A 22054-nucleotide genomic window follows, 5' to 3' on the forward strand; every position below is an offset into this window, starting at 1 on the left:
CCAGATTAAATGCAGGCAATGCCTCCTAGACCTCTACTCCTAATCTGCACCATTAGAATCCTTGTTTAGTTTCTCCCATGGAAACAGGCAGATGGAGGGTGGGAGGCTGAGAAAAGCAGATGTGCCAACATCCAGATGACCGTCGCCACGGTTTCCATTCCTCTTCTGTGCTTCTGTGGCTGGAGTAATAAGCACATGTGTTGCCTCAGATCTGTAGGCACCTGAAGAACATGAAAGATGCATGGGTGATTAGAGATCCCGGTTTCCCAAGTGGTCCTTGGACCGGCACATGGGTTGGGATTTTAATGGACATAAAATGCCTTTAATAAACAAAGCTCACGACAGATTACTCTGGTGCTTTCTTCCACATAAGTGCATGAATTATTAAGAGAACACATTTGCAGCATTCACACTGTTGAAAGGACTAATTAGAGCGCGTGCAACTCAGTAAAGCTTTGCTTGAAAACCTGGATCACTCAGGGATATTGGATATTCAGAGGTTGTCGGCAGACCTGCAGTAAAGTTAGCAAACACAAGTAACCCTCGTACGTGATGTGGGCACTGTAGTGTTTCCATTATTAAGGATTTCTAATTCTCACCCACCTTTTTCAGCTACCCCAGCCTTCCTGATCACTGAACCTAGTGTGAAAGCCCCTGCAGGCAGAGGGCAGCTATCGTGAGATTTGTCTGTAATTTCAAACACATTTGTTCCACCTAATCTAGGACCTGAGCATCCTGCAATCCAGCTGGGACCAACAGCCTATTGTTTTTCCAGAGCTTAATAAGCCCTGTTCATTCAGTGGGGAGTAGCTGGGACAGAGACTCATTCCCAAATCTGTGACAACACATTACAAATATGTCGTGTTCAGAATTCAGTTGGGTCTCAGAAACAGCATGAGGCCCTCTTGACCTACATTTTCAAATAACCCTGGAGGTAAATGAATTCCACATTTTCTCAAGTATGTGAACAAAATGATAAAAGAGTCATCGTCGTGTAAGTAAATAAAAGAGAAATTCATGTCATTTGCTCATTAAACTCTTTTTTTTTCAATTTATTTATTTTCAGAAAAACAGTATTCATTATTTTTTCACCACACCCAGTGCTCCATGCAAGCCGTGCCCTCTATAATACCCACCACCTGGTACCCCAACCTCCCACCCCCCCGCCACTTCAAACCCCTCAGATTGTTTTTCAGAGTCCATAGTCTCTCATGGTTCACCTCCCCTTCCAATTTACCCAAATTCCCTAATCCTCTCTAATGCCCCTTGTCCTCCATGCTATTGGTTATGCTCCACAAATGAGTGAAACCATATGATAATTGACTCTCTCTGCTTGACTTATTTCACTCAGCATAATCTCTTCCAGTCCCGTCCATGTTGCTACAAAAGTTGGATATTCGTCCTTTCTGATGGAGGCATAATACTCCATAGTGTATATGGACCACATCTTCCTTATCCATTCATCCGTTGAAGGGCATCTTGGTTCTTTCCATAGTTTGGCGACTGTGGCCATTGCTGCTATAAACATGGGGGTACAGATGGCCCTTCTTTTCACGACATCTGTATTTTTGGGGTAAATACCCAGGAGTGCAATTGCAGGGTCATAGGGAAGCTCTATTTTTAATTTCTTGAGGAATCTCCACACTGTTCTCCAAAGAGGCTGCACCAACTTGCATTCCCACCAACAGTGTAAGAGGGTTCCCCTTTCTCCACATCCTCTCCAACACATGTTGTTTCCTGTTTTGTTAATTTTGGCCATTCTAACTGGCTCATTAAACTCTTAAGAATGAAAGATAGGTCATTGCTTTTAGGAAATTGGATATATAAAAATCCATACCTCCTTCCCATCACCCTCACACCATCCTCCATTTGGAAGCTAGGGGATGCTTTATGCCTAGCTTTATGCCTCACCATTACATCCCCTTGACCTTCCGTGGATGTCCTCTGAGCTCAGGCCACCGCCATGCCTCCCTCAACCTGTGCATCCTCCTGCCTAGAGTCTCGGCTCTAGGACAGCCCACCCCCAGCCTGTTTTCTATCTAGAGCTCCCTAAGCAGTGTGCCAGGAAGGAGTTACAAGTGAGTCGAAGTAGTGAGCCCCTCTAGCCCCGGGTAGCCAGGAGGAGCCCCCTGCATTCACCCAGCTTGCTGCCATCAACCCGCCTTGTCTGCATGTGGGAAAGACAGAAGCAGGGGCCTAGCCAGTGAGCCTTTCCTTGGCATCCCTGCCTCTCTCCTTGAGACCCTTTCCTTGGCATCCCTGCCTCTCTCCTTGAGCCCCATGCTCCACCAAGCACTCCCAATCACATACAGGGTCTGGCCCATCACGCTTTATACCTAGGATGCACTGTTGGCCTTTGATGTACATTTTTCTGTCCTTCATGAGGTTTTGAAGGATCTTGTTACCTCTCTTTCTCTGGCTGAAGTATGACACAAGATTCTCAGTTAACATGCCATAGAAAAGCCGGCTCGCCCTCTGCCTGGCAGGACGGGAGGTGAGGACGGTCCCACCTGCCTCTGTGGCGAGCTCTGACAAGGGGTCTTGCAAACACGGCCTGGTACGGTGACATGCCTAGCTCAGACACCCGAAAGGCACTTGGCCCCTGCTTAGCAAAAGCCAACTAACTGCTCTGTGTTTCTTTGCAGGTGACCTCATACATTTGCCTCCATACCTTAGAATGGACTTTTTGTTAAACCGAAGCGGTGCAGGCACAAGCAGGGACCTGAGTTTGGGGCAGGCGTGCTTGGAACCTCAGAAAAGTCGGACCCTGAAGCGCCCCACAGTCCTTGAGCCAATCCCCATGGAGGCCTCCTCTTCCACGTCCTCCACAAGAGAGGGACAGCAGTGGCAGCAGGGGGCTGTGGCCACATTACCTCAGCGAGAGGGAGCAGAGCTGGGACAGGCAGCTAAGATGAGCAGCTCCCAAGAATCGCTGCTCGACTCTCGGGGCCATTTGAAAGGAAACAATCCCTACGCAAAATCCTACACCCTGGTATAACAAACAGCATGACTGGACAGCGGCTGTAAATACAATTTAAAAAATTCAATCAAAGCTACCTTTTTTTTACGGAATTCCAATATTTATAATTAAAGAAAATTGCCAAAATATATTAAAAAAAAGAGAAAATACTGAAACCACAGACAGTGCAAAGACTCTCCTGCTTTTTTTCTGTCTGAGTGTGAGCTCCATCTGCCTGGGCATCTGATTTTTTGGGAAAGAAGTCCAGTTTTATGATCTTCACAGGTTATTGCATTTTTACTGATTTTCTACAAAGTGCATGGGGGACTAATTAAACCTTCTGACTGGAAGTTCTATCACACAAGATTTAAGAACGAAAACGGGGAAAAAATTACCCTCTTTGTGAATTTAAAAGGAACATTGATTTGGGGGCAGGGGGGAGACTTTAGTCACGTTTGCACACCTTTCTTTCCCATTAGAAACTGGGTCCTCAATTTGACCTCCTTCTGTTGTGAATTAGGATGAGTGCCGTCAGTGAAGGGGTGGGGGGAATCAATTTGATTTTCTTTTCTGTTTATTTTTTAATTTAATGAGACACTCTTTGCATTTTGTCTAAGCGAAATAAAAAAGAAAAGGTGGTCTGCCTTTATTTCGATGTCTACCTCTCTTGTCTCCTACTGATTGCTGGGGTCCTTCTTCCTCTTGATGCTTGTGTTTGCAAACACCAGGGCTGAACCCAGAGTCCAATTCAATAAGCCAGAGAGGGCACCAACATTCCAGCCTCTCAGGAATGGCTGGGAAGAGCACAGATGACGCAGCTGGTCCCGACCATAATCAGAGACGGGCCAGGTACTCTAAACCTCCCAGATGTTCTGCTCCTTCCTTGCCTCTCCACAGAACCTTTTCCCCTAGCTAGACCAGGGGTCAGCAAACCATGGTCTGGGGGCCAAATCCTGCCAACTGCTGCTTTTATAAATAACATTTTATTGGAACACAGCCATGCACATCATTGGCATGTTGTCTATGGCTATTCTGTGCCACAATGGCACAGGTGAGTAGTTACAACAGAAATGGTACGGCCTGCAAACCAGAAAATATTTACCATCTGGTCCAATACAGAAAAAGTTTGCAGACCCCTACTCTAAAGTCCCACAGTTAACACCAGCTTGCTGGAGAAAGAAAGAGAGGACCAGGGAATTCCATGCATCTTACCCTCCAGGACCTGTCCTGTCACCACCGTGACCAGTATCTAAGTTTGCAACAGACCATCTTGGTGTATGTTGTCTCTGGTTCACTCTGTACCCAGAGGAAAACAAGCCAATAGTAAGTTATGTTCCTCTGAAATCTAACTTTTTCTTCTTCTTCCTCCAAGTTTAAATTATTTACCACATGGCTCATCCTAACAGGGAACTTACTCTTAACTACTCTGAACTGCATTATTCTTCCCATGACCCTTACACAATGTGCTTAGGAAAGAGCACCTCTCCTCCCATGGCACCCACACCCCATCTCAGACTTTCTCAGGTCTCCAAGACAGAAGTTTGGAACTGACCAAAAAACTTGATAATATGCCCATGGCAGCTCAGTTGCCCAGGTAACAGACTACACAAGTACCTTCCTCTCCTAGTATTCTCTGCAGGCTCCCATTTAAGCCACCAGCATAGACTGGTGTCAGTTATTACCATCTGGAGCATGTTCAGAAATGTATTTCCTGTTATCTTCTTCTCCCTCCCTCTATCTCCCTCCCTCCTTTCCATCACTGTTTCCTTCCATTTATTTTCCAGGAAGGCACATTTGCCTACATAGATATGTGACACAGAGCACCTGCAGAATAGGTCCGGGACTCAGTCAAGACCACCTGCTGACATGAACATAGACGACTCCATGCTTGTGAAGTGTGTGTGTGTGTGTTTCTTGCCATGGTTTCAGGATTCGATACATGTCACAGATACTCACAGACTGCTTTTGTATGCAAAAGAAATTAAGTGCTACTTTCCAGGAGAAAATTAAAACTATATTTCATCAGTTTAAAACTTCTATATTCCCCAAACTTAGAAGTTTAGCATTTTTTTCTTTTTCTCTCAAGCTGTGCAAAAATAAAAATTCTGCATCATACCTGCTTCTGTAATGGATTACTTTCAATAATCCTGTCTTGATGATGTTCATTAAAATGAGTTCAAAACACAAGCTTTGTATCAAAAAGTCCAGTTGCCTACCTCTCAGGAAGTGGTCCACTCTTGATGGCCATAAAGCTCTATAGATCCATAAATTAAAAGGGGCACTGTGTAGTAAAACAGCCATTATTGGGTGATAATAATTAATTTTCTTCTGGAACTCTACCTGTCTCTAACCAGATTTATAATATCTTTGAGAGGTCATCTTGTTAAGCTAAGTTTGAACACAGACTGATGTATCTTAGAGCACTGGAATTCTGATAAGTTCTTTATCCTCTGCCAATAACTAGAGGGTAAATGAACAATAGACATTGGGTCAATGGAGAATAGCTACAAAGTCAATGCATGATAGCTCTTGGTTAAGGGAGAATAGGTTTAGAGTCAATGGACAATAGCTATAGGATCAATGAGCTGGATTTCCTCTAAGGCATCCATCCAGCTAACAGTCTGAAAAATGGCTATTTTCCTGAAGTGAGCAAAACCTTCTCATAATACATTGGCAGAAAACCACATAGCACTGCACATACATCTATAGGAACTCCAGTGCTTCCATGTGACTCACATGTCAGCTTGCTCACTTTCTTACATCCATATCTGCCATGACCACCCACGAGGAGAAGGGGATGGAGAAGTGGAGGTAGGGAAAGATGGAGGAATGAAATGATACAAAGGTTATCACAAGTGAGAATGGGTAAGCTCTCATCCCATTGACTCTGTGTCCTTACCACAAACAATCTTGACAGTACTTCAAGATACAGAAAACATACTGTTCTTAAAATAAGCGGGAGATCACACTCAGTGAAGGTTCCTCTGGTCTGGGACCTTGATCCTCCATAAGCCAAAAGGTTCATGTGATTTTTTTTAAATTTCTTTTCAGTGTTCCAAGATTCATTGTTTATGCACTGCACCCAGTGCTCCATGCATCCATAATACCCACCACCAGGCTCACCCCTCCCTCCACCCCTCTCCTCCAATACCCTCAGTTTGTTTCTAAGTCCACAGTCTCTCCTGGTTCGTCTCCCCCTCCAATTTCCCCCAACTCCCTTCTCCTCTTCATCTCCCCATGTCCTCCGTGTTATTCTTTATGCTCCACAAGTAAGTGAAACCATATGATAATTGACTCTCTCTGCTTGACTTATTTCACTCAGCATAACCTCCTCCAGTCCCATCCATGTTGATACAAAAGTTGGGTATTCATCCTTTCTGATGGAGGCATAGTACTCCATAGTATATATGAACCACATCTTTCTTATCCATTCAGCCAGGCATTTTGGATCTTTCCACAGTTTGGTAACTGTGGCCATTACTGCTATGAACCTTGAGATACAGATGACCCTTCTTTTCACTACATCTGTATCTTTGGGGTAAATACCCAGTAGTGCAATGGCAGGGTCATGGGGAAGCTCTGTTTTTAATTTCTTTTTTTTTTCAATTTATTTATCTTCAGAAAAACAGTATTCATTATTTTTTCACCACACCCAGTGCTCCATGCAATTCGTGCCCTCTATCATACCCACCACCTGGTACCCCAACCTCTCACACCCCCGCCACTTCAAACCCCTCAGATTGTTTTTCAGAGTCCATAGTCTCTCGTGATTCACATCCCCTTCCAATTTACCCCAACTCCCTTCTCCTCTCTAACACCCCTTGTCCTCCATGCTATTTGTTATGCTCCACAAATAAGTGAAACCATATGATAATTGACTCTCTCTGCTTGACTTATTTCACTCAGCATAATCTCTTCCAGTCCAGTCCATGTTGCTACAAAAGTTGGGTATTCATCCTTTCTGATGGAGGCATAATACTCCCTAGTGTATATGGACCACATCTTCCTTATCCATTCGTCCGTTGAAGGGCATCTTGGTTCTTTCCATAGTTTGGCGACCATGGCCATTGCTGCTATAAACATTGGGGTACAGATGGCCCTTCTTTTCATGACATCTGTATCTTTGGGGTAAATGCCCAGGAGTGCAATTGCAGGGTCATAGGGAAGCTCTATTTTTAACTTCTTAAGGAATCGCCACATTGTTTTCCAAAGTGACTACACCAACTTGCATTCCCACCAACAGTGTGAGAGGGTTCCCCTTTCTCTACATCCTCTCCAACGCTTACTGTTTCCTGTCTTATTAATTTTGGCCATTCTAACTGGTATAAGGTGGTGTCTCAATATGGTTTTTAAATAAATGGCTGTGGCCTAGTTGTGAGCACCAAATCTATTTCTAGCCAAGGTGGACAGCTTGCAGGGACTAGTACTAGAAATCCAAGGCTTGGTTGATTAGACTTGTCACCTACCCTGGCAAGTTCAGTGGGAGCTGACGATATGTCCCTGTTCAAAAGCCTTCCTCAGTTGCCTAAAGAATGTGTTCTGTAGGGTATCACCAGTTCTCTGAAGTTCACTAGGGAAGATTAAGTATCAGCAATTTAGTATCCAGGGGTTCTGTGCTCCATGTTTTTCTTCACCCATTGGATCAAGGTGACCTGTCAAACAACACAGCCAGAGGAATGAAGCTGGAGTGAAGGAAAAGTTTTCTTCAGCTCTTAGAAACCAAATTGTTGTGGTCTTAACAAGGGCATAACTCAAGAAATCCTCAGGTTTAGGCAGAACTCTGTTTGCTCTTATGGGCTGTTTATTTGAGCTTTGTGATGGTAGAGCTCTTGAGCTCTCAGCAGGAATATCTGAGCCTGCTAAGCCAGGGTTAGGATGGAGGTAAATGGTAACTGAGGACAGGGTCCTGGCTGAGTCCCTTTCCCCTCTGCAAATTGGTGTTGAAGACTGGAAGGATCTCGGTGTTAGCTGGGTCACTCAAGCGTCACTAGGCATGTGAGTGGGGAATAACTATTGAGAAACAATCCTTTATGAGTCTCTTGCATCCGTGCCTGTCTTTTGAGAGAAGGCATTAATAGATTCTGCTCCATCTTTCCAAGGAATAGCTACCTAACAAATAGCTTTGGAAGATAGACTGATGTCTCCCTGCCGGGCAAAAGGCAGATCTGTTTTCTGACCAAGATAATAAAAACAATGTCTCCCTCCAAAGCAAAATGTGACAGGTTTGCCAGCAACCCCCTTTTAAGTTTGGAGTTTCCTGGGCATTAGATGCAGGCATCCACATCCTCCAGGTTCCCCATCTATCTACATGACCTCAGTCATGTTCCCTTGTGTTCTCCCATCTTCACTCCAATTCCGTCTTCTCAGTGAAGACTTCTCTGAACACCCTATTCCCTACCACATCTAGCCCCTTCCCAGCACGAGCATTCCTGCTCCCACATCTTCTATAGCTCTCAGTCTATCCACTTCTCCTCTTCTGACTTACTATGTAATTTACTTATTTGTAATGATTATTTTTAATTCTTTATATTTTCTGACAAGAAAGTTAGCTGCACAAGGACAGAGTTCCATTTTTCTCATTGAGTCCTCCATTCATAAGTCAGCACTTGGTCCATAGGAGGCACCCTGTAAATGTTTGTTGAAATGAAAAAGGTGTTTGGTGTTTCTTAACTTCACGGTTCATAAGCTGCGACACAAACCTATTGTGTGCACAGAGTCTACCTAGCTCCTGTGCATCACCCCATGGGCCTTGAGGGCACAAAGGAACTAATGGGAGTGTGGCAGTCATGTCAATCACTGTGCTGCAAGTAATACCACAACTGAGTCTCTGACTTAGGAGACTCGTGTCCTCTTCAAGCACCCATGGAACTGTGGCAGACCAACCACTTAGCTTTGGACTATGGTGCAAATCAGACCTTCTACAGATCCTGACAAAGATGAAATAGATGTGGGGAACACTAGCACCTGCTCCACTCTCAAGCGGGATTCTGCAGCTTTGACTTCTGGTGTAATCTACTGACAGACCTTTTGCAATTCGATGGGAATGTTGTTGTTATTGTTGTTTTGCTTCTCAATCTCTCACTTTCCGAGAGGGGGAAAGACTGGGAAAAAGTGACTTTGAGCCCGTGGCAAGGAGTATCTGTTTCATCTCCCAAGACAAACTTGGCAAAGATGGAAAGCTCTTTGTGTTCCAGAAACTTCAAGCCAACTGTAAGAAGAAAAGGCAATGTTTATTGTCACTGGCATTGTGCCTCCCCAGAGAGGGTTGTGTTCTACTTCAAAGAAATAACCCTTCTATGGAGAGAAAACAACTGAGATATACATTCATGTGTGTAATGAAGGGAAGGTGCTCACAAATGTCCTTCAGACAGTGGCGCCCAGGGCCAAACTACCACAGAGGGGCTACAGTGACCAGCTGGATATCACAGTTGTGGTACGAGGGGCAACATTTCCAACCATGCTGTGTATGGGCAAAAAATTATGTTCTCAAAGAATTAATTCTTTAGTGTTTGCCTTAACCTATCATTCTCTGAGGTTCCCCTAAGGGCTGAATGCCTCAGTAAAGAGAAGAGACCTCCTTTTCCCACTCCATGCAGAAATATTTGGCATTCTATTAAAAAGTTGCTTCCAGTTTCTAGGTCCAAATTTTTTTTTTAATTCTTTAACATTTCTTTTCAGTGTTCCAGAATTCATTGTTTATGTACCACACCCAGGGCTCCATGCAATATGTGTCCTCCATAATACCCACCACCAGGGTGGTTGGGTGAGCCTGGAGGTGGGTATTATGGAGGGCAGGTCCAAAATTTTAACTGTCTTACAAAGGTTCAAATTCTGAGATGGAGCAATAATGGTGCCAGCATGCTAGTCTAGCCCTCAGCTTTAGGTATGTGAAACAAAAAGACCTTTGACCTGAGCAAAAGCACAATCTTCCATGAAATCACTGTGCCCACACTCATTAACACACAAAAGAAACACGTCCCACCCACCTCATCAGCAACCCTCCAACATCTATGTTCCCATCAAGGTGGGAAGTTGCTCCGTCATTGACTAGGAAGGTATCCTGACGACAGTCCAAAGAGATGTACTTTCCACCTGCAGAGCAAAGCACAAGCCTGGTAAAGTCATACCATTAGCCCAACGCTACCTATTTTTCTGACTGTTTGGCCACATGACAAGAGAGCATGCCTGTTCTGTTGAAACTTCCACTTATCTTCTTTCATGATCTTCAGCATAGTGGACCTTGGTGAAGATATTCAGCCCAATCATGTAGCAAGAATTAACCTTCAACCATTGAAGAAATGATAATTTCATTAAGAGTAGTTAAGGGTCTTTTGTAGCAAACCAAGAGTAATGAAGATGGGTTATCATAGCAAGTGGCAAGGGGGCATTCTAGTGGCTACAGAGCCAACTGGAAACCCTCCAGCTTCCATTCTTGTCCAAAACTGTTCTCAAGATGTCTTTGTCTGTCTGCCTCCCGATGTGCCCATTCTGCTGAACATGAAAAATGTTGTGTGTTTAATGATGTTGGGCCATAGGAGGATTTGAGGCTGGCAAGGTACATGGTATAATAGTAAGAACATTGTGCAGAGAGGCTCAGATCTAGCACCAACAAGCCCAGGAATTCACCGTGGTATCTCTTGCTTGGCCATTTGGTTTGGACATCTGCAAACAGACCTGATAGGATCTGCTCTCCAAGGCCCTTCCAGCTCAATGGAGGGATGATCCTTCTTGGTGTCAACCTCATTGGGTAAATATCCGAGTTCCTTGGAAGTGTGTGTGAGAGGCGAGGACTGCACTACATTCTTTTTTTTTTCTTTTTTTTTAATTCCTCCACCCAGCCCAAGCATCAGCCAAAACTGGTAAATGTTTTTAAATGATAGTTAGGGGGTGCCTGGGTAGCTCGGCAGATTAAGCCTCTCCCTTCAGCTCAGGCCATGGTCTCAGGGTCCAGGGATCAAGGCCCACGTCTGGCTCTCTGCTCAGAAGGGAGCCTGTTTCCCGCCACCCACCCCCAACCACCTGCCTCTCTGCCTACTTGTGATCTTTCCCTCTGTCAAATAAATAAATAAAATCTTTAAAAAAATAAAAAATAGTAGATAATAAATAAATAAATAATGGTTAGGAAGTGAATGTATGTGTGCAGATGTTTAGTAGAATGCAAAAAGGATACTCTTAAATATGCCTAAGCACGGGGTATATGAGAGATTTTAACCTTTTTAATAAACTCTTAAATTCAGCTAATTACTGTGCATGTGTACTCTTTATCCTGAGGGAGAGGAGTGTAAGGAAACCTGATTCTAACTGCTTGGCCACATGCCGAGAGAACATGCCTGTTTCACTGAAACTTTCACTTTTGAAGGTTTAGGGTAATAGAGACTTCAGTGCATGTTCCATAAAATCTCACATATGGGTATTGAAGAGATTGACCTTCCCTTTATTCCTTCAAAATAAAGACTTGTATTTACATAGGCTTTATCCAAACATTACATTCAGCAGATTTCTAAGTTTGTCCCGGTAACCCTTGTGAGAGTCACAGAAAACTGATTTTTGTTGTTGCCACTGTTGGTAGCAAGGCTGGTGTCTGGTGTCTGTCCTTGGTGGGTGTAGCCCTCATGTGCCAGGAAATCACACTCCCCACTCTTGGAAATGTAAACCGGTGTTCCGAAGCTGAGGCTCCTAGGAGGCCAGCACTGCTGATGCTACCCCAGCTCCACCTGGGTCAGACTAAACTGTCAAGTCTTTCTCCAAACCACCATCCCATCTCCTGCCCTCACTTTCAGCAAACAGCAACCAAGAAAACATCTTCCTTTTTCTGTATACCCTCCCCAAACTCTTCTGAGCCTGCACCCTTTCTCATTCTTGCCTTCCTAGGGCGGTAGAAAAAGTGGCCCCTTCTTCCCCACAGCTCATCTGTCCATCTGTAGTCTGGCACCCAACTCCTCCCACCTTTGTAAGACCCACACTCCCCTGTCCACTCCTTTTTTCTCTCATATTCACATGTAAAGATACCCAACTCTTTCACATCAAGAAAAAAATAATCTCTCCTTCCACCCTCCACTCACTGGGGGCACTATCCTGTCCCCACTCTCCTTCACAACAAAGCATCTTGAATACGTGTACACACGTTCAAGGTCACACGCCCTCACCACCCTTCTCCCACCTACTCCTTCCCCTGAAGTGGACCTTCTGAAGGACACAGAGAAATTACTTGTGGTCTGATCCCATGTTTGCTCTTCTGCTGCACTGGAGAAATTGTCTTCTTCCTGGTTTCTGGTTCTTCTGCTCTTCGAGATAATTCTTTTCAATTTCATTGATAAGGTTCTCATTCTTCAAAGCTCCTTTCAAATGTGTGTTTTCCCATATGTTCCCCCCTTACTCTTGTGCATTTATTTCTCACCCTGGACAATTTTAGCGTCCCAGCTGCCATCATAGCTTTAATTATCATCTGCATTCTGCTGATTTCTAATTTATATCTCTAGCTTGAACTTCTGCTCTGAGCTCTCAGTCCACATCCAACAGCCTCTTGGACATCTCCATTTGGATGTCCCATGCAAAGCTCAAATTCAGACAAAGAACACTGATGACTGTGTTTGATCTCATTGCTCCTGGCTTCCCCTTCCTGAGTCCCCATCCCAGTGATGGCTTTACCATCTAATCCAGGACCCTCCTTCACCTCCACAGTCACTAACCATGTCTCTTATCCTCTCACAATTTTCCCTGTGCTTCTTAATCTCTCAACAACTGCTCTGGCTCAAGTCCTTCTTCACATGGATTATTGCAATTACTTCCTGGAATAGGTCTTAGTATCTCCAATATTATACACTTTCCATTCTCATTCTCTACACCAGTGCCATACTAGTCTTCTTACCTTGCAATCAATTCTCACTGAGTAATTTATTGCTTAACAATTTTCATTGTTTTCAATTGCCTTAAGTAAACTATACAAGCTGTTCAGCATAACATATAAGATCATTCAAGATCTGGTTCTCATCTAGTGTATTCTGTCTAAACTAGACTACTCTTTCATCACTATCAACACGCCTTTATCTTCCATCATGCTTTCCACACAGACACACACTCAATGTTCCTGTCAGTTTCTTCAATATTTGTACCTGGTCTCTCATCCTTGTGACTTTACACATGACTGTTCATCCACCCAGAACGTCATATCCCCTATTCCACTTGTCTGAATAATCCTCATCCACCTTTCTGAGCTCAGCTCAGAGGTCACTTCCTGGGGCATAGTTGTCCTTCTCCCTTCTCACATCATTAAACCCAAGAAGGAGACTTAGGCTCAGGGACCCTGGAATTGTAGGGTAAGTTATGACACCTACTGCTCTGAATTATGACAGTTTGGTTAGGATCTGCCACAGCTAGCCATGAACTGTAGGTCTGTGGAGGACGTTGTCTGCACTTCATCTAGAACTCCTCACATCTGTTTTACCCGATTCCTCTGTGCCCATCCTCTGGCTTCAAGTGTCTGTCCATGTGACTCTTTTGGGAAAAACTCCCAAGGGAAACTCTTTTGGGAAAAACTCCCATGAACTCTGTCCATGTGACTCTTTTTTTTTTTTTAAAGATTTTATTTATTAATTTGACAGAGAGAAATCACAAGTAGATGGAGAGGCAGGCAGAGAGAGAGAGAGGGAAGCAGGCTCCCTGCCGAGCAGAGAGCCCGATGCGGGACTCGATCCCAGGACCCTGAGATCATGACCTGAGCCGAAGGCAGCGGCTTAACCCACTGAGCCACCCAGGCGCCCCTGTCCATGTGACTCTTTTGGGAAAAACTCCTCCCAGGCAGGAGGTGCCTGGAAGTTTATGTCCCCTGGATGAAGAGGTCTTCCCAGTGACTGGCAGGCACAGGGTGTGGAATCCAAGATGACTTGCCTATGAGCAGGGCAACCACCCTGTTGACCTCTACCTTACTCCAGTTCTCCCTGAGACAGAAGTCTAAGCCCAGGACTTTGAAGTTATCTCCTGTTTGATATCTTCCTTATTCTTCTCTGGCTTGGAAAAAATAGCAATCATGATCAATATTCACATATATCATTTTACATTTCCTCCCCCACTGCCAAGACCCACACATCAGAGAGCTCATGGAGTAACAAACGTACCATGATGGGAGTCCCATATAGCAAAATGTCTAGAACAGAGAGACCACTTAGGGCAAAGAAAGTGTGACATTAGGCACATGATGATGGGTCTACTCACCCTATTATATCCTATAATAATAGAGCACAATAAGGGTACCTTGAAGATATAGTCAAGATCCCAGAATGGAGACAACACCCCATGAAGTTGGGGTACTGTGGTCCCCCAGGATGCAGCACTTATCTTAAACCAACAGCCATTATAAGGTACTAAGTCCCCATGGTAGAGTACATGGATCCAGAAATCAAACTTTAAAAGCAAGAATGATAATAACCGACCTTCACCTACACCAAGTCACAAGGAAATTTGTGATTTCATCCCCACAATTTTAGATTCTATAGGTCTAGAGGCACACTTACTAGAGGATAACTGTTTCCAGCAGGAGACACAGTAAAAGTCACATTAAACTAAAAGCTACAGCTGCTACCCAGTCATTTTGGGGTCTCTCCAACAGCATATCAGCAGGCAAATAAAGGTATCATCATCCTGGAAGGAGTACTTGACCTTGATTACCATGAGAAAGTAGGGTTTCCACGGCCTAGGTGCAGAAAGGAATACATTTACCATGCATTTGATTCACTGGGGTATCTCTTGGCGCTCTCATGCCCATTTTTAAGGGCATGGACAGTTACAACAATGACCATCATAGTCATAGTCATCTCTAAGGGATGAGGGTCATGGTGACTTCGCTAAACAAGCCACCAGGCCAGCAGAAGTGATTACTAATGGTGAAGGTTATCCAGAATACGTGCCAGCAGAAAGAAATAACAAACATCAGATACTGCTTTGGGACCAACTAGAGCACCAGAGGCTATATTTTGTCCCACTAACTCTCCTCTTACACGGCTTTCCACAGAGATTGAACTCAACCCCAGTCCTGAAGAAGCCATGACAGGTTGGAGGAAATATAATGTAAGAAGGAAGTAAATCTAGACAGAATGTGGGCTGGACTGTATGAACTTGGTAAGGCTACAAGGCTACCAGGGGAAAACAAAACAGGGAAGGATCTTGGTTGCCCCACCCAGATCCTTCAAATATCTTCTTAATCCTTCCAAGTGCCCACACACTAGCTTTGGTGAGCTGCTCTCCAAGAGGCAGCCCCTACAACTGCCATGAGTGCACTGCTTTTGAGCTACTAGGATTACCTTTTCTACAAGCATAGAGCCTGCATGCCTGGGAGTTAATACCCTTGGAGAGAGCTTACCCAGTGACTAATGAGCACAGGAGTATGGGAGCTCAGCTCCCTTCTTCTCTGCGGAGCAAAATCCAAATTGCTGTTCATGCTTCAGAACATGAGACCAGCCTAAAGCTGGGACTTTGTCAGAGAGCAGCACATTCTTGCTTCTTCTCTCTTCCAACCTCCCTCCCCCACTCCTGTTTTGTTTTCCCCTGGTAGCGTTGTAGCCTTACCATAAACTATTTGCATATAAAATCACATCTCAAGTTCTATTTCTAGGGATGTATACCTAATGTCAGGTCTCCCATTTTTCTCTACTCCTGCACCTATCCTAGTGCCTGGCATGTATTAGATGTTTAATAAACATTAGGCAATAAAGACATAATTGAATAAGTAGCATCAAAGTGTTAATATCTTTTCTCTTACTATTTTCATTAGGGAACATTATTATTATTATTAATCTTATTATGATTTTTCCTAGAAGAAAAATCTGATTTATTTCTGATCTCCATGTATGATGTGAGTAAATCTTGGTCAAAAGTAAGGGACAATAGCTTCCCTACGACCCTGCCATTGCACTCCTGGGTATTTACCCCAAAGATACAGATGTCGTGAAAAGAAGGGCCATCTGTACCCCAATGTTTATAGCAGCAATGGCCACAGTCGCCAAAGTATGGAAAGAACCAAGATGCCCTTCAACGGATGAATGGATAAGGAAGATGTGGTCCATATACACTATGGAGTATTATGCCTCCATCAGAAAGGACGAATATCCAACTTTTGTAGCAACATGGACGGGACTGGAAGAGATTATGCTGAGTGAAATCAGTCAAGCAGAGAGAGTCAATTATCATATGGTTTCACTCATTTGTGGAGCATAACCAATAGCATGGAGGACAAGGGGCGTTAGAGAGTAGTAGGGAATTTGGGTAAATTGGAAGGGGAGGTGAACCATGAGAGACTATGGACTCTGAAAAACAGTCTGAGGGGTTTGAAGTGGCGGGGGCGTGGGAAGTTGGGGTACCAGGTGGTGGGTATTATAGAGGGCACAGCTTGCATGGAGCACTGGGTGTGGTGAAAAAATAATGAATACTGTTTTTCTGAAAATAAATAAATTGGGAGAAAAAAAAAAGTAAGGGACAAAGCATGAGACCAAATTCTCTTAGTTTTATTTTTTCTTTTCTTTTTTTAATTGAATAAATTTTACAAGTAACATCATGTAAATTTAAGGTGTACAGCATGTGGTACATTTATATATTGTACATTTGGTACTTCACATTACCATTGTAATGGTATTTGTCACATTATATACTTATAATACAGCATTATTATTACTGCCTATATTCAGTATACTGTGCATTAGTTCTCTATGGCTTATTGAGTATCTGTTATAAGTTTGTACCCTTAAAGGCCATCAGTTTCAACCCCTCACCTTCCATCCCCTAGTAGCCACCATATTTACTCTGTTTGAATTGTAAAATGCTCCTCTGCATTCTTGATGTGACAGAAGCCAGCTTTGGTGAGTCTGCTCCAAAGCTGACCTATTAGCCTGGGGAAGGCAAATGGAAACCAACATGAGAGACCACTGGCATTGTCTCCAATAAAAAGTGAGGCAGATGCTTGTTCTAGGTTAACTTTCCCTCCCAGGCCTTCTTATCATGAAGAACTGGCTGGACACTATTAGAGAAGGGATTCTGCAAAGGACTTTTTCGTCTGGATTGACAGGCTTGGGGAATAAGTAAATCTGTCAGGGCTTTGAAGTCAAGGAAAGAAAGTCATTGGTTTCTTCAGCAGGGTTGGACTCAGCCAGGAAGCATCCAATTTTATCTTTTGTCTTTTATCCTTGACCGCAGAATCCTTTCCAGGTTTATAACCTAATGTGGATTAACATTTGGACCAGCAGTAAAGGTTTTCAAAGATAGAAGATGAGATATTTATAGGTCTTGAAATACATGTAGAACCTTTAACAACATTTCCAGAAATCTGATTTTGGTTTTCTTTTAAAGCTTTTTTTGTGATACCCCACTTTGTGGCTGATTCATCCTCCTAGCTCCCTGCTAAGAGGAGCCCAATGTTGCTAACACACAGGGTGAGAGATTGTTGACTTGAGTTGAGCACAATGTTTTAAAAGAGGGCCAAAAAGAGATATCATTTCACACAAAGTTCACATGAGCTAGTCTTTGGAACAAAAGTAATAAATAGAGGAGAATGCGCTTCACTGGAACCTGCCCCATTATACAGATGGAAACCACTGAACCCTGAACCCACAACACACCAGGGTCTTTTCATCAAGCAATTCATCTTGAGACTTAATGAAATAGCTCAAAGAAGTCTTAGTTCTCTTTAGGTCATTTCAAAGACTTTTGTACTGACTTTCTAGAATCTTAAAATAAAATGATTAAGAGTATGAGATCTACAGTCAGATTACTGGATTCAATTCTGGGCTCTACCATGAATAATCTTGTAACTTTTGTGTCTAAATTTCATTATATGTAAAATATGAGAAATAATACTAATTTCTTCCAGGGATGTTGTGAGTATGGAATGAGTTGATGCATGTAAAAGGCTCAGAACAGCAGTTTGGGACATATAGATTATTAATAAATTTTTTTAAGATTTTATTTATTTATTTATTAATAAATTAATTTATTTATTTTCAGAAAAACAGTATTCATTATTTTTTTTCACCACACCCAGTGCTCCATGCAATCCGTGCCCTCCATAATACCCACCACCCGGTACCCCAGCCTCCCACCCCCCCCGCCACTTCAAACCCCTCAGATTGTTTTTCGGATTCCATAGTCTCTCATGGTTCACCTCCCCTTCCAATTTCTCCCAACTCCATTCTCCTCTCTAACACACCCCCTGTCCTCCATGCTATTTGTTATGCTCCACAAATAAGTGAGACCATATGATAATTAACTCTCTCTGCTTGACTTATTTCACTCAGCATAATCTCTTCCAGTCCCTTCCATGTTGCTACAAAAGTTGGGTATTCGTCCTTTCTGATGGAGGCATAATACTCCATAGTGTATATGGACCACATCTTCCTTATCCATTCATCCGTTGAAGGGCATCTTGGCTCTTTCCATAGTTTGACGACCATGGCCATTGCTGCTATAAACATTGTTCAGAAGGAAATCAAACACCTGGAAGCTAAAGACCACCTTGCTTAAGAATGCTTGGATCAACCAGGAGATCAAAGAAGAACTGAAACAATTCATAGAAACCAATGAGAATGAAGACACTTCTCTCCAAAACCTGTGGGATACAGCAAAGGCAGTCCTAAGGAAGAAATAAATAGCCATCCAAGCCTCCCTCAAAAAAATTGAAAAATCCAGAATACACCAGCTGTCTCTACACCTTAAAGAACTGGAGAATCAACAACAAATCAAACCAACTCCACACATAAGAAGGGAAATCATCAAGATTAGAGCTGAGATCAATGAGGTAGAAACCAGAGATACAGTAGAACGTATCAATGAAACTAGAAGCTGGTTTTTTGAAAGAATCAATAAGATCGATAAACCATTGGCCACACTAATCCAAAAGAAAAGACAGAAAGCCCAAATTCATAAAATTATGAATGAAAAGGGAGAGATCACAACTAACACCAAGGAAGTAGAAACAATCATCAGAAGTTCTTATCAACAGTTATATGCCAATAAGCTTAGCAACCTAGATGAAATGGATGCATTCCTGGAAAACTATAAACTACCAAAATTGAACCAGGAAGAAATCAACAACCTGAATAGACCGATATCTAATAACGAGATTGAAGCAGTGATTATTAATAGAGTAACACCTATCAATGGAAGATGTCTGAAAAAGCACCCCACTCACTTACAAACACTGTTTCAACATTTGGAGTGAGAAGGGTCATTTTGTTATATTTGTATTTTTTTAATTAAATTTATTTCTTTTCAGCATAACAGTATTCATTATTTTTTCACCACACCCAGTGCTCCATGCAGACAGTGATCACAAGTAGGCAGAGAAGCAGGCAGAGAAAGAGAAGGAAGCAGGCTCCCTGCTGAACAGAGAGCCCGATGCAGGGCTTGATCCCAGAACCCTGGGATCATGACCTGAGCCGAAGGCAGAGGCTTTAACCCACTGAGCCACCCGGACACCTTGTTATATTTGTACTTATCAGCATAAAGCAAACACCCCCAGGAGCTTTGGATTGGGTAAATGTCCATGGTACTGAAATCAATTCCTAGCCCAAGAGCATATATGTAAGTGTGCTTAATCATGTTTTTTTTTTTTTTACTTTTACGCAACATTTATTTTTTTTTATTTTTTTCATTTCTTTATTTTCAGCATAACAGTATCATTATTTTTTCACCACACCCAGTGCTCCATGCAACCCGTGCCCTCTATAATACCCACCACCTGGTACCCCGACCTCCCACCCCACCACCACTTCAAACCTCTCAGATTGTTTTTCAGAGTCCATAGTCTCTCATGGTTCACCTCCCCTTCCAATTTACCCCAACCCCCTTCTCTCTAACTCCCCATGCCCTCCATGCTTTTTGTTATGCTCCACAAATAAGTGAAACCATATGATAATTGACTCTCTCTGCTTGACTTATTTCACTCAGCATAATCTCTTCCAGTCCCATCCATGTTGCTACAAAAGTTGGGTATTTGTCCTTTCTGATGGAGGCATAATACTCCATAGTGTATATGGACCACATCTTCCTTATCCATTCATCCGCTTAATCATGTTTAAATGTTTAATTATGCAGTGCCTTTTTGATTTTATATCATGTCTTCTGGAGATGTAAGCCAGTTTATTTCTTAAAACTAACTATATTAATATACATTACAGGAGGGGGGGAAGGGCTGCAGAAGCAGAGGGGAAGGAGATAAAGAGGAGCTAACTAAAGCCACTTCTTAAAGCATTTATGAGTTAAACTTCAAAAGAAATTGTTCCAATAGCGCATTAAAAAGATTATCCACCATGACCACGTGGGATTCATCCCTGGGCTACAAGGATGGCTCAACATTCACAAATCAATCAATGTGATAGAACAAGTTAACAAGAGAAGAGAAAAAACCACATGGTCCTCTCAATTGATGCAGAAAAAGCATTTGACAAAATCCAGCATCCGTTCCTGATTAAAATGCTTCAAAGTATAGGGATAGAGGGAACATTCCTGAACTTCATCAAATCTATCTATGAAAGACCCACAGCAAATATCATCCTCAATGGAAAAAAGCTTGCAGCCTTTCCGCTGAGATCAGGAAGACGACAAGGATGCCCACTCTCACCACTCTTGTTCAACATAGTATTAGAAGCCCTAGCAACAGCAATCAGACAACAAAGAGAAATAAAAGGTATCCAAATTGGCAATGAAGAAGTCAAACTCTCTCTTTGCAGATGACATGATTCTTTGTATGGAAAACCCAAAAGACTCCATCCCCAAACTACTAGAACTCATACAGCAATTCAGCAACGTGGCAGGATACAAAGTCAATGTACAGAAATCAGTGGCTTTCTTATACACTAACAATGAAAATACAGAAAGGGAAATTAGAGAATCGATTCCATTTACTATAGCACCAAGGACCATAAGATACCTGGGAATAAATCTAACCAAAGAGGTAAAGGATCTGTACTCGAGGAACTACAGAACACTTATGAAAGAAACTGAAGAAGACACAAAAAGATGGAAGACCATTCCATGCTCTTGGATTGGAAGAATAGACATTGTTAAAATGTCTATACTGCCTAGAGCAATCTATACTTTTAATGCTATTCCGATCAAAATTCCACCGGTATTCTTCAAAGAGCTGGAGCAAATAATTCTAAAATTTGTATGGAATCAGAAGAGACCCCGAATCTCTAAGGAAATGTTGAAAAACAAAAATAAAACTGGGGGCATCACGCTACCTGATTTCAAGCTTTACTACAAAGCTGTGATCACCAAGACAGCAAGGTACTGGCATAAAAACAGACACATAGACCAGTGGAACAGAGCAGAGAGCCCAGATATGGACCCTCAACTCTATGGTCAAATAGTCTTCGACAAAACAGGAAAAAATATACAGTGGAAAAAGGACAGTCTCTTCAATAAATGGTGCTGGGAAAACTGGGCAGCTATATGTAGAAGAATAAAACTCAACCATTCTCTTACACGGTACACAAAGATAAACTCAAAATGGATAAAAGACCTCAATGTGAAACAAAAATCCATCAGAATCCTAGAGGAGAACATAGGCAGTAATCTCTTCGATATCAGCCACAGCAACTTCTTTCAAGATATGTCTCCAAAGGCAAAGGAAACAAAAGCAAAAATGAACTTTTGGGACTTCATCAAAATCAAAAGCTTCTGCACAGCAAAGGAAACAGTCAAGAAAACAAAGAGGCAACCCACGGAATGGGAGAAGATATTTGCAAATGACAGTACAGAAAAAAGGTTGATATCCAGGATCTATAATGAACTCCTCAAACTCAAGACACACAAAACAGACATCAAAAAATGGGCAGAAGATATGGACAGACACTTCTCCAATGAAGACATACAAATGGGTATCAGACACATTACATGTATTTTTACCTTCTTTTTGTTAATTTATTTTTTAATTTATTTTTTATTTAAACAGAACGAGGCAGGGGGGAGGAGTCAAGATGGCGGAGAAGTAGCAGGCTGAGAGTACCTCAGCTAGCAGGAGATCAGCTAGAGAGCTTATCTAAAGATTGCAAACACCTGCAAATCCATCGGCAGATCGAAGAGAAGAAGAACAGCAATTCTAGAAACAGA

General features: G+C 42.7%; 1 protein-coding gene across 1 annotated transcript in view; it reads left to right on the top strand.

The window, feature by feature from the left end:
• DSCAM (DS cell adhesion molecule) overlaps window positions 1–3608 on the top strand; it is a 315819-nt gene extending 312211 nt beyond the window's left edge. The window contains exon 30 of the mRNA XM_044250904.1: window positions 2646–3608. Coding sequence (XP_044106839.1) covers window positions 2646–2998 — 353 coding nt within the window. The 3' untranslated portion in view covers window positions 2999–3608. The remainder of the gene's footprint in view (window positions 1–2645) is intronic.
• The last annotated feature ends 18446 nt before the right edge of the window (window positions 3609–22054 follow it).

The sequence above is a fragment of the Neovison vison genome, chromosome 6 (genome assembly GCF_020171115.1).
Source record: "Neovison vison isolate M4711 chromosome 6, ASM_NN_V1, whole genome shotgun sequence".
Classification (NCBI taxonomy): Eukaryota; Metazoa; Chordata; class Mammalia; order Carnivora; family Mustelidae; genus Neogale; species Neogale vison.